This window comes from Cloeon dipterum, chromosome 2, assembly GCF_949628265.1.
Source record: "Cloeon dipterum chromosome 2, ieCloDipt1.1, whole genome shotgun sequence".
NCBI classification, from domain to species: Eukaryota; Metazoa; Arthropoda; class Insecta; order Ephemeroptera; family Baetidae; genus Cloeon; species Cloeon dipterum.
In genome coordinates, this window is record NC_088787.1 from 775,642 (window position 1) to 788,189 (window position 12,548).

A 12,548-nucleotide genomic window follows, 5' to 3' on the forward strand; every position below is an offset into this window, starting at 1 on the left:
GGTTGAGGTTTGAAACAAATCTAAAAAGCCTTTAACATTTCTAAAGTCTTGCTTTTCAATACATAAACAATTGAAACGAAAAATAAATAGCAAAGCAGGCAAAAATGCTGGCATTCGTACTACACTTATGTCTCTGAATAAATTTTAACAATATGTAAGTTGATTTGTTCGTTTGAAACCCATTTTAAACGGATAAAATTAATTGAAAGCGAGTATCTCACTTTACCTTCCTTCAACGTTAAATAATTATGAAAATAGATCTAAAGAAAAGTGAAGGTTTTTAAAAATAATACACCAAAATGTGTGCATGACTTGTTATTAAAAAGCATTTGATTCTATTTTTACTTGAATTAATATTAAATTTAATTTAAAAATAAAGGTTTTGACATGGAATAGAGTTAAATAAATACACAATTTAATTTTCTTTGCTATTTGGTTGCAAGTATTAAGTGCTTTTTAGTGAATTTAACTGTGTTTAAAGAGTCAGTGCGCCGATAAATACAAAACATTGCACAAAGAAGAGAGCGAACTCAACTCACCGCGGATGTGCCTCTCGCGCGGCTCCGCTTCTCGTTGTGTCGTGTGCTGTGTTTCGGCATCTGCCTCGCGAGTCGAGTCACGTGACACGTGATATAATTACTGACGTTTCGGCCGCTGACGCATTTGACCCCGCAGTTCTCTTTCGCTTTTTTAATTTCCCAATTTGATTATAAAAAAAAACACCAAAACGTTTTTATTTTATCTAATTAGCGTATCAATTTCTGCAAAACAATAATAATTTATTCTTGGTAAAAAGGTGCCTCTGTATTAAACACATTAAGAATAAAGTGCGCGCCGCCGGAGGGGAGAGGAAATTGTTTTAACAGCAGCGAGAGCCACACGAAAAAGGGCCTTGAAAAGCTGCTCTGCGCGTGCCGAATAAAGTATTCTTTTACAGAAACGCGCGTACTTGTTGCGTGTTGGGAGGCGGGCCGAGAATTAACTCGCAAAACACGAGTACTCTCGAGAGCAAAAGACAAGCTCTGCCTTAATTGCTCCCTCTTGTCTCGCTCCCATCAATCCAGCGACTAAAAATTTATTTTATTCCTCTATTAGATCGATATATTCACTAATTTGATTTTGGGCCATTCGCGGTTTCACCAGAAAGGTGAAGGGCTGCCGACTGAATATGCTAAATCAAGAAACAACATTTTTCAGCAAATCACAAAATTTAATGCACCAATTGGACTGACAGTGTAAAACTAAAAAAGAGCCAAGAGGAAAACGAAGAACAGGCTCGAGTTCATCAGTATTCTGCTCTGGACACCTCCACTTGCAGCAGTTGCAACATGCAATTCTGAAATTGGAATGCAATTCGTGAGTTAAAATTAGCTCACGTCATTTTAAAAGAATGCTCAAAGTAATATGATTATTTAGTTAAAGTAATTACTATTTGAAATATAGATTTTTTTATTTAAAAGTTGTCTGCGTTCAGAGGAAACTTACCTGGCGTGGGCGTGGCCTGCAAGGATTGTTCACCGACCGCAGCCTTCAAAAGCCTGTATTTTGGTTCTCTTACTGCATCAAACACCGTCATCCAAAGGGTTCCATTTTGGTCCAAGGCAAAGGTAAACGATTTACCAGAATTCAGAACATCGACCTAAAACCAAGCAATGCACAAATTCATTGATTAAAATTTGTAATTAACATTTTTATCGTGATAAGAGCAAAAATTTATCGTTTTCAAGTTCAAATTGCGATCAAAAATTTATGTAATTTTAAATTGTTGGCGCGTATACCTCATGAAACCGCTTTTCCGCAAACGACTGTGAAGTGTTCCAAGAGGATATGTAGTTTACGCTGAAAAAGGCGGCTAACATGTTCCCGTTGTTTTCCACCAGAATTCTGTATGGATGGGCAGTCAATGTTCCGATTTTTTCCGTATTTGCAGTTCCAGTTCCTTCGCGGAGAACGGCGACGGAATTAATTGAATGCAAATAACTCGAGCTCCACTCTCCAAGGTAGAGCTGTCTCGGTTCCTGATTCTTCAAAGGGGACAGGGCAATGCAGAAAACCTTGATTCCTGGCGTTTGCACAATCCAAGATTCATTTCTTTCCAAACTGAACACGACGATTTGTTCTTCATAAAAAAGACCTCCACGCGAGATGTAGACGAAGGTTTCGTTGGCCGTTTCGTCGACCACCAAGTCGTGCATCAAAGAGTGAAAAGGAAACTGGTGAACGAGTTTGGTTTGATCATTGTTGGCCAAGTCGATGGTCCACAGTTTGATAATATTGCATTTGAGGCAACCCATGTCCAGCAGCCACAACCTTCCGACCGAGTCCACGTCAATCCCTTTTGCCCTTTCAATTTTGTCGCAGTCTCCTTCCTTTCCCTGAAAAATGAGAAAAATTGTTTGAAAACTAAGGAAATTCATTAGTGTCCTGGTTTATGATTTCTTTTGTATTCAATATCTTGTCAGCGTGCAAAGATCGGGAAAAAGGAATCATTAGATATTTAGATCTTAGCATTTTCTACTTACATGCATGTCCCACGAAGGGACTGGAGTGAGCTTTGGGGACGCAGAGAACGCGCTGCTCATCGGCAAAGACACCAGAGACACCGGATTGGCATATGAATGATACGTGCTGAGGAAGATCCTTGTTCCGTAGACCGCCATGTAACGAGGATAGATATTCTCTAGTTTGAAAGTTTCATTTTTCAAGGCCTGCGCCCTGCTTTCCTCCGACGGCCACTCGAAATCCAATTCATTCCACTGGTAGACTTGATTGAAGTTGGCGGCGGTGGCCAGGGACGAAAAGCCGAGCAGGAAAATGGCGACCAAGGACGGGGTCATGCTTCCAACTGTTCACAAAAGCACGGAAACAAAAATTGCAATCGTTATTTTGAGAAAATTCGGAACGGAGTGGAAAGGTTAAACAAAACAGTTTCTCAATTTTAATATTCTTTTTTTGAGGTTAAATTATTTATTAAAAATAAAGGCTAGACAGAGTTGAATAATTGTTACCCATATCTCATTGTCTTATGGTTGCGCGTTGCAAGTAAAAAGAACTGTTCATAGAGAATTTTACTGCGCTTTTAAGAGTGTGCGCCGATACCGCGACTAAATATTGCGAGAGAGCGAACTCACCGCGGACGTGCCTCTCGCGCGGCGCCTCTCCTCGTTGTGTGCTGCTGCTCTGATGTGCGTGTTTGCCTCCGCCTCGCGAGTCGAGTCACGTGACTGGCGGCAAAATAGACGTGCGCGGCGACTCCTTTCGGCCCCTCATAAAAATCGCAGTCGCTGTTCGCTCTCGTGTCAGTCGCCGCAGTAAAAAAGCTCATGCTGCACAGGTTTCCGTTGAATTTTGGGTTGACGTAATAAAAAAGCCATCTCTTAAATTTATTTCCCAATATAGATGAAATTTGATTATCAAAAAACCATCAAAATGTTTTATTTTAGCGTATCAATTTCTGCAATTTATCCGACAGTTATTTATTTGTGATAAAACGTTGCCTGTATTAAGGTTCAATAAAGTTCGCGCCGCCGGAGGGGAAAATGTTTTAACAGCAGCAATCACTCGCTCTTTCAAAAGCCTTGAAAACATCCGCGTGCGCCGAATAACAAGTATTATGTTAGAGAGATATTCGCACTTGTTGTGTGCGGAGAGGCGGGCCAAGAATTAATTCGCAGAACGAATACTCTCCAGAGCAAAAGACAAGCACCGCGTTAATTCTTCTCTCCTTCCCACTAAGCTATTTTGAGCCGACTAAAAATAAATTTTATTCCTAATAAATAAAATCAACTGGAAAATTAAGTGGTGGAAGAAGCACTCTCGTTACTTTGATTTTCCTTAAAACAATGAAAGAAGTTTTTGATTTAAATAAATAACAAAAGTTAAAAGCAGTAAAATTTATTAACTGTTACAAAGAATCTTTTGAACTTAATCATAAAGAGGTAATTTGTGGACATTCCCTTGACGCTCAACAATGGCTGCTGACTGACAAGCTTTCGTGAATTTTCATCATTGAAAAACTACAATTCTCTGCAAATCACAAAATTTAATTCACCATTTGAACTGACGGTGATTTTTAACCTGCTATAGTGTAAAACTACAAAATAAACAAAGCCAAGAGGAAAACGAAGAATACGCTCGAGCTCATCAGTGTTCTTCCTTGAGTCCCTCCAGTTGCACTTGCGACATCTAAATCTGAAAGTGGAATGCAAATCGTGAGTTATAATTTCTAATGATAAGAGTTCGCAAAGATATGATTACTTGGTTACTGTAAAAAATATTTTAAATATACATTTTTTATTTAAAAGTTGTCTGTGTTCTGTGGAAACGTACCTGGCGAGGCCTCGAAGGACTGTTCACCGAGCGCAGCCTTCAAAAGCCTGTATTTTGGCTTCCTTTCGTTATCAAACACCGTCATCCAAAGAATTCCACTTTCGTCCGAGGCAAAGGTAAAATACATTCCAGTAGTCAGTTCAGCGAACTAAAACCAAGCAATGCACCGAATAATTACAAAAACGGATTGGAGGTTTCGACAAACGAGTGGTTTATTATAAATCATCGACGGCGTGTACCTCATGAAAACGCTGCTCCGCAAATGGGTGGGAGGTTTTCCAATAATTGATGTAATTCGCCCTCGAAAAGGCGGCAAACATGATCCCGCGGTTGTCCACCAGCATTCTATACGGCACTGCAGTCCATTTTCCGATTAGTTTCGGATTTGCAGTTCCAGCTCCGTTGCGAAGTGCGACAACGGAAATTGAATACAGATCTTTCGAGTCCCACTTGCCAATGTAGAGCTGTTCCTGATTCTTAGAGGACAAGGAAATAGAATAAACCTCTATTTCTGGCGTGTCCACGATCCAAGATTCGTTTCTTTCCAAACTAAACACGACAACGTTATCTTCAATACCCCGCGAGATGTAGGCAAAGGTTCCGTTGGCCGTTTCGTCGAGCACCAAGTCATGCGTCAATGTTTGAAAAGGAAACCGGTGAATGATTTTGGTGTGATCGTTGTTGTTCAAGTCGAAAATCCAAAGTTTGGTATTGCAATTGTCGCTTCCGCTGTCCAGCACCCACAATCTTCCAACGGAATCCACATCCAACCCTGTTGCTTCTTCAATTTTGTTGCAATCTCCCTTTCCCTGCAAAAATATGAATTGATTAGTTCTTTTAAAACGAAACTGAAAATTGTCACTTACGTGCAAGTCCCAGGAAGGGAATGGGGTGAGCTTTGGGGGTGCAACGTACTTGCTGCTCGTCGGCACCGACACCAGGCTCACCGGAATTCCATCACTATTCTCCAGGCTGAAGAAGAGCCGTGTTCCGTAGACAGCCATGAAACGAGGATCAATATTCGCTGCTTTGAACGTTTTATCTTCCAAGGTCTTTGTCCTGATCGCGTCCGACGGCCACTTGAAATTCAATACATTCCATTGGTAGACCTGAGTGAAGTTGGCGCCGGTGGCCAGCGATGAAAGGTTGAAAAAGAAAATGGCGATCAAGAACGGAGTCATGTTTCCATCCTCTTCCAACTGTTTTTGCAAAGGAAAACAAATTTTCAGTCGTTATTTTGAGAAAATTCGGACGGGAGTGACGAACCGCAGAGATTTTCATATTTTTTTTCTCATCCCGGAAGCAATTAAATTTCTTTTGTAAAGAATAGGGCGTTAACCAAGTAAAATTCGAAAAATTGGATTTTGGGGCGCACGTTTGGTCGCTTTAATTTGATAAAAAAATCTGTGCTAACAATTGTTAGGCTGTTTTACACTTTTTATTTTTGTTTTTTCGGTTAATAATTAATTTCATTGAAAAAATAGTCTTGAAATGGCCGAGTTAAATAGAATATTTATTTCTCACTGTAAAACATGTAAATTTTACTGTATTATTAATAGTGTCTGCGGGCCGATAAAAACAAAATATCGCAGGAGAGCGAACTCACCGCGGGCGTGCGTCTCGCGCGGCTTCTCTCCTCGTTGTGTGCTGAGCGGTGCGATGTTTTGGCCTCGGCCACGCGAATCGAGTCACGTGACATGACGTAATTTTATTGACGTTTCGGGCGCGCGCCTATTTGGCGCCGGAAGGGTTGCCAGCTCGCTTTCGCTTTTCGCTTCTCATGTCAGTCGCCGCAGTAAAAAAGCTCATTCTGCACACGCTTCCGTTCAACTTTAATTTACTTCCCGACAAAGATTAAATTCGATTATCAGAACGCTGTTTAATGAATCTAATTAGCAATGCAATGAATGTAAAACTATGACGGCAAAAAAACTTCTTTCCCTTGTAAACATTAAAAAACTTGAAAACTCGCGTGTAGGTGGCAGGAGCGAGCAGTCGAGAAACAGGTGTTGCATTTTAGCGGCAAATAGAGCGTGAGTGTAAAGAAGAGAGTTAGATCTGTTGCACCAAAACCTCAGATTTTTTTAACTTTATTCTAAATAATTAGGATACCTGTTTATTTTAATGACAAAGAATTCAATAAAAGTTACAATAGAATCTCATTTATGTCAATAATATCACGTCTTTAAATATCAGGCGTCTTAACTCCTTTTCTCACACTTCTTATCCTGGCAGCTGGCAGACGCCTCTACCTTCTAAAACTCAGGTCATATTCACGGCAGTAATCGTCATGGCTGGTTTGATTCTGATGACAGTGGCCTCCAAGAAGCTGAAGGCCCTGCAAGAAGGGCTTCTAACCGACGTTGTCTTCCTTGTCGGAGAAAACGACGAAACGGCGATGGTATATCATTTTTTCTTTAAATAAAATCGAAATTTAATGAATTTTAAAAATTCAAGGAAATTCCGGCTTTTAAAATCGAGCTCATTGTGAGCAGCAAGTATTTCGCCAACCTATTCAACAACAATCTGACCCTGAAATCTGATGAGAAAGTCAGGTTGAAGAACATCGAGCCTCAAGTCTTCCTTTTCATTGTCGAGTGAGAGATGATTATAATAATTAATTTTGTCCATAATATTTTCCTTTTAAATTTTGAGGTTTACTCACCTGAGTGGACGGCTGGTGTCCGACGTGGACAGCCTGGAGACGTGCCTGAAGCTGGCGTGTGCCGCTGAGGAGTTCATGATTGAAGACCTGGCTGCTTTGTGTTCCAAACTGCTCGAGGACAAGTTCCTCAGTTTTGAAAACGTGTGGGCCGTGCTCAGCGAGCACCTCATGGTCCAGAGCATCGCTTCGCCGTGTCTGCAAGTGAGTCATTGGATCTAAATTGCAGGGCGCACATATTATTCGTTTAAATTTCAGTTTCTATGTTTGGAGACAAGAGAGTGTTTGTTGAAGGAGAAAAGCTTCCTTGACGCCAGCGAGGAGGCCGTCAAGCTTTTCGTAACTCTGGAAAAGATGAATATTTCCGAGTCTGAACTGTTGGAAGCGTGTCTTGATTACGCATCAAACAAAGAGGATCAAAGGTGATTTATAATTAATTATTTAATTAAATTCCAAATAATTCCTGCAGGGATGTGTTTCGCCGATGTTTTCTGCGCGACCTTCGAATTCTCGCTCTCGACTCGGTTGACCTTATTAAATTGGCTCCTTTTCTCACTTCTGAGGAAAAAATCAGCATTGTCAGCTGCACGAGTCCTTTAACGAAGATGATCGGAGCAGCCCCGCAGCTTTCGCCTGGTCTCTGCCCAATTTCAGAGGAGAGATCAGAAAAGATCGTGATCGTTGGCGAGCAAACGCTGACTTTGATTCCAGACTGCCACATCCTGAGCCCTAAAGAGATTTACCTAAAAATGGACAATATAGCGAATTATATCTTTGGTCCAGATGTCCACGATACTTTCGTTTTAACTCTACAGTCTAGAAAAAGCATCAAGATTTTGGGCGTTGAAATCGTCAACGGCTTGGACTTTCACGACGTAGCCTTTGGAGGTGGCGGCGAAAGGTAATTCCCTAATACAGGCGTTTAAAACCATCTTGACCCTTTTGTTTTCAGTGTTTCTCGAAAAACACTACAATTTGAATTGATCGAGTTCTCCGTCACGAGTCCTTTGGAGTACGACGGCTTGCGAGTTCATCATGAAGTCAAGCAGGATGAAAATTCTGTTACCGAATCTGGAGGTTGCACCTTTGTAAAGCTTTCTACTCTTGTTCCTGCTGGAGCGATTTTCGTTTTCAAGGCGAGGTTCAAAGAAAACACTTTCTTGAGAAAGTTGTCCTTCTACGCCGACGACCTGAAAAGATTCAACGAGGAAGCCACCATGAACGTGTTTAGTCGTGTAAATAACGGCGCATTCTTTGCGTTTCAAGATAGTAAATGCGAGAACAGAAAAACTCATGCAGACACTTTCTGTATTTTCAAATCAATTCAATTTGCTGACATGGATTATAAATAGAAAGAAATGTATTTGTCTCTTCAAATGAATAAAAATTCATCAGTGCATTCCAATCTAGTTTTTTTTTAATACCAAGTGTCTAATCCGTTTCTTCTTTCATTTTTAGAAGGAGACGGAATTGACAGAATTGCCTCTATAATATTATATAGGCTACAAATAAGTATGAGGATACAAACAATATATTTTATGTCAATAAGGCAGTAGCGGTTGAGACAATTGACACTATAAAATGTTTTTAAATTCGCTGTTTTCACTTTCGTTAGCCTCCGTGGGTCAAACAATATTTTTAACGTCATAAACACTACAAACTAAAAATCAAAATATATTTATAGATTGTTCCACACCTCAGTTGTAAATTTTATGGGTGGTATATCAGTAGTCTTCACGGCGCATGACAATTCATTTCAATTCAATATATAAAGAAAGCATTTAGAAATCATTTCAAATTAAAGTTTTATTTTATTCGGTCGAGTGTACATAAGTGAAGGAGTTTGGTCAAAATGGGATTCGTAACGTGTGGCCCAAATGAAGTTCTCGTCGTTGCAGGTGAATCAAGAGCATGCAGACCTTTTCTCAGTTAATAACGCTCAAATTCGGAAATTCTGAATGTCTTAGGTGTTGGCCACAGGAAACCAAAGCTCGTTCCTGGAGGGGTCGTCTTCGTGTGGCCGTGCATCCAGCAAGTTAACAAGTTTGTATAATTTTTACGTTTCTTTTAGGATAAGCTTCGTATCGACGACTCTGAACCAGCGGGGGTCAGATTCGTCCGGTGGAGTATAGCGCGAAAAAACGGTCACGTGAAAATCTACGAAAAACATTATTGTGACATAAATTGCATTACTCTTAACTAATTGTGTCTTTTGGATCGTAAAAACAAACTCTTGACACTCGAACGGCAATCCAAACGAGAGCTTTTTGCTTCCCACTATCAGACGCCATCTTGGATCTGCGCAGTGCGAATTAATTTTATCGCACATCCGGCTCCCGCTGCTCTGAACTTGAATTAGTTGTTATTTCATAACTCTTGCCATAACATTTTGTTTTCCGAGAAATTTAACAAACATTTCCAAATGTTTTCAGGCTCAACCTGAACACAATGACGATTCAAATAACGAGCAACAAAGTGTACTCGATTCAGGGTGTGCCCGTCTCCGTGACAGGAATCGCTCAGGTCAGTAATTGTTTCAAGAAAGCCAACCAAATTGAGAACAAAACCGTGGTTACAATTTCAGGTCAAGATCCAGAGCCAGCACGAAGAGATGCTGGAGAGAGCTTGCGAGCAGTTCCTGGGCAAAGGGCAGGACGAGATCAAGAACATCGCCCACGAAACCATGGAGGGCCACCAGCGGGCCATCATCGGTTCGATGACCGTCGAGGAGATCTTCCAGGACCGCAAGAAGTTCAGCCAACATGTGTTCGACGTCGCGTCCTCCGACCTGATCAACATGGGCATCTCAGTCGTCTCCTACACCCTGAAGGACGTCCATGATGAAGAGGTAGGCTCTGATTTGCCCTTGGACTGGTGTAAAAATGAGTTTTTAGGGCTACCTGATTGCCCTGGGCATGGCCAGGACGGCCGAGGTGAAGCGAGACGCGCGGATCGGTGAAGCAGAGGCGCGCAAGGACGCCAGCGTCCAGCAGGCCAAGGCTGAGGAGGAGCGGATGGCCGCCCGCTTCGTCAACGACACGGAGATCGCCAAGGCCAAGAGGGACTTCGAAATCAAGAAGGCGGCCTACGACGCCGAGGTCAACGCCAAGAAAGCCGAAGCGGAACTCGCCTACGAGCTGCAGGCCGCCAAGACCAGGCAGCAGATCCAGGAGGAAAACATGCAGATTAAGGTATTTTACGGTTGACCCCCTCTCTCAGACTGGAGGGCAAGAACAGTAAAAAACGTTTGATTTGTCCAGGTTGTGGAGCGAACTCAGGCGGTGGCGGTTCAGGAGCAGGAGATCGTGCGTCGGGAACAGGTCCTGGAGGCGACGGTGCGCAAGCCGGCCGAGGCTTCCAAGTTCCAGTTGGAGACCCTGGCCGCCGCAAACCGCAACAAGGTCATCCTGGAAGCGGAAGCAGAAGCCGAGGCGTTGAGGGTGCGCGGCGAGGCCGAGGCCGCTGCCTTGCAGGCCAAGGCGGCCGCAGAGGCCGAGCAGATGGCCAAGAAGGCCGAGGCGCTCAACGAGTACCAGGAGGCGGCCAGGGTGGCAATGATGCTCGACGCCCTGCCAAAGGTAATTTCTTCTCAGGGCTTTCTCGAGGGTCATTAACTCGTTTGTTTCCACGCAGATCACGGCCGAGGTGGCCAAGCCGCTGACCCAGGCCAAGAAGGTGACCATGGTGTCCACCGGCGACGGCCAAATTGGAGCCGCCAAACTGACCGGAGAGGTGCTCGACATGGTCACACGCATGCCACAACTCGTCAAACAGCTCACTGGAGTCGATATTTCATCCAATGTAAAAGCGATTTAGACGCATTTTTCGGTCCTAATGGTCCTGTCTCGTTTCAGTCTGCTATGGTGCCTATGGCGTAGTCAAGAACAAGAAAATATTGATTCAAGATTCTAGAAAAAATGTTATGATTTTCTTTAAAAGTTAATAAATGACTAAATAAAGTCTGTGATTTTTTCTCTCGCTCCTCTGCGTGAAGTTACTGTGAAAAATTGGAATATGAAATTTTATGGTGCTCAAAACTAACACTGAGAGGCTTGTATTGCTCAATTGTGGACTGATTCTTGCATTTTTGCAAGTTTTGTCCACCCGCAGTTAAAAATCAGCTGTTGCTTTTAAGCGGTAAATTGTGAGTGGGTGTGAGGAAGAGAGTTAGATCTGTAGGGCGAAAACTTCGGCTTTGTGAACTTTATTCTAATAATTTTATGCACCTATTACAATTAGGATTAAAAAATATCAAATATTTTAATTGATATAGACGCATTAATTACGATAATATCAAGTATTTAAAAATCAGATTCCTAGCTCCTTTTCTCACACTTCTTATCTCGGAAGCTGGACGCAGCCTACCTCTTTTTCTAATGAATCCTAGGTAAGTAATAGTGTAAGCCTTAGAAATGTTCTAATCAAAAATGTAAACTGAACTAAAACGAAAAATAATTGTTTTCAAAGAGTTGTATTATTATAAATAAACTTTTTCCTCCTTCGGTAGTCTCATTTTGTTTTTTTGTAGAATCGACAACGACACGTAAGACCTAGAAACCGTAAATATCACAAATATATTTAACGCAGGGAAGTGAAAAAATCACTTATATTAAAACAACATGTTTGGAAGAGTTATAAAAAGAATAACAAAAGCCTACAAATAATATATCACGTGATGAAATTTCCGGGAGGGTTAGCAATGACTTATTTGAAGTTATACTTGTTTAAGACCGTCATTGAAATTGGGGGAGAATTGATTTAATTTTTTAAAACACAAAGCATGAGAGCAATTTGCAATTTTGGTAGTTATGCAACGCGCGGAACTCAGCAGTGCGGCGAAATGCCTACATTCTGGTTTTGCTGGCGACTTTGCTTCTGCGAATTATTGAACGCGACAGTGCAAATAGTTTTCAGTGATAATCTCTGAACACTTTTAGATAGCAAGTGGAGAGGCAGTAGTAATACCTTTACATACCCTGCGAACGAGATGGGAATCTGGTCTGAATCGAAATACAGTTTTTTAATTAATTAAATTACGCTAAAAAGCGAGGAAACTCCAGATATCTTTTTTATATCAAATATTATTCCATACCGTGAATGATTCCATTTTTTTAAACTTTTTTATCTCTCCAATGGACAACGCAGAATTTATCTAGGATCGTTTTAAGACCAATTATGAGCAAATACAATAAACATTCTACGAAATAATACATTTTTAATGTGATTTTTGCACTTTTTGTCTGTAAAATTAGCATGGGAAAGGGTTAATTCCCAATTTTTTTCTGAATGGGGACCCAAAATGGGTTCTCACCTGTTTCATCGCATGCGTAGTACCAACGCCGGTCTGAAACCAGATTTTGAGATTTTTCCCGCCCATACACAAATTAAAATTGATTTTTTCCATTTTTTTCTTTGCCACAGCGCGAAAATGGTTTTATTTTTGTTAAAATTCGGCCGTGTGTCCGATCGTCGACCACGACCCCTCATCGGACAAGTCTTGGTCTGCGCTTTGACCTGGCATACCCTGGTGACCTTTTTCAGGGTACCCCGACCTGAG

General features: G+C 41.5%; 3 protein-coding genes across 4 annotated transcripts; 1 reads left to right on the forward strand and 2 right to left on the reverse strand.

Moving 5' to 3' along the window:
- Nucleotides 1-1,189: 1,189 nt before the first annotated feature.
- LOC135936968 (protein yellow-like) lies at nt 1,190-3,124 on the reverse strand. Of its 2 annotated transcripts, none has more exons than XM_065479996.1 (5): nt 3,009-3,124; nt 2,523-2,845; nt 1,779-2,375; nt 1,494-1,639; nt 1,190-1,338 (listed from the first exon to the last, which is right to left on the reverse strand). In XM_065479996.1, exons 1-5 carry the CDS (start codon nt 3,010-3,012, stop codon nt 1,242-1,244), a joined length of 1,167 nt encoding a protein of 388 aa, XP_065336068.1. In that variant the 5' UTR covers nt 3,013-3,124; the 3' UTR covers nt 1,190-1,241. The 2 variants fall into 2 exon arrangements, with proteins under 2 accessions (XP_065336068.1, XP_065336067.1); XM_065479995.1 differs by having other exon boundaries at nt 1,190-1,336; nt 1,486-1,639.
- A 754-nt stretch (nt 3,125-3,878) lies between these two features.
- Nucleotides 3,879-5,992, reverse strand: LOC135936969 (major royal jelly protein 5-like). Its single transcript, XM_065479997.1, has 5 exons — nt 5,936-5,992; nt 5,196-5,528; nt 4,569-5,138; nt 4,330-4,477; nt 3,879-4,191 (listed from the first exon to the last, which is right to left on the reverse strand). The coding sequence occupies exons 2-5, from the start codon at nt 5,508-5,510 to the stop codon at nt 4,094-4,096; spliced, it is 1,131 nt and encodes a 376-aa protein (XP_065336069.1). The 5' UTR covers nt 5,511-5,528; nt 5,936-5,992; the 3' UTR covers nt 3,879-4,093.
- Nucleotides 5,993-6,619: 627 nt separating this feature from the next.
- On the forward strand, nt 6,620-10,869 carry LOC135935833 (uncharacterized). The gene is given in 14 exon segments (XM_065478397.1): nt 6,620-6,730; nt 6,787-6,926; nt 6,985-7,195; nt 7,250-7,413; nt 7,461-7,892; nt 7,944-8,216; nt 8,831-8,889; nt 8,959-9,034; nt 9,424-9,514; nt 9,576-9,850; nt 9,852-10,182; nt 10,252-10,569; nt 10,625-10,792; nt 10,846-10,869. Coding segments are annotated over 14 exon segments (2,673 nt in total).
- The last annotated feature ends 1,679 nt before the right edge of the window (nt 10,870-12,548 follow it).

Coding starts and splice junctions, on each gene's coding strand:
- LOC135936969 (XM_065479997.1), bottom strand. CDS start 5,510: ATGACTCCGTTCTTGATCGCCATTTTCTTTTTCAACCTTTCATCGCTG. Junction 5,139..5,195: donor TCCCTTCCTGGGACTTGCAC/GTAAGTGACAAT, acceptor ATATTTTTGCAG/GGAAAGGGAGATTGCAACAA. Junction 4,478..4,568: donor CGGAGCAGCGTTTTCATGAG/GTACACGCCGTC, acceptor GCTTGGTTTTAG/TTCGCTGAACTGACTACTGG.
- LOC135936968 (XM_065479995.1), bottom strand. Junction 2,376..2,522: donor TCCCTTCGTGGGACATGCAT/GTAAGTAGAAAA, acceptor CTCATTTTTCAG/GGAAAGGAAGGAGACTGCGA. Junction 1,640..1,778: donor CGGAAAAGCGGTTTCATGAG/GTATACGCGCCA, acceptor GCTTGGTTTTAG/GTCGATGTTCTGAATTCTGG.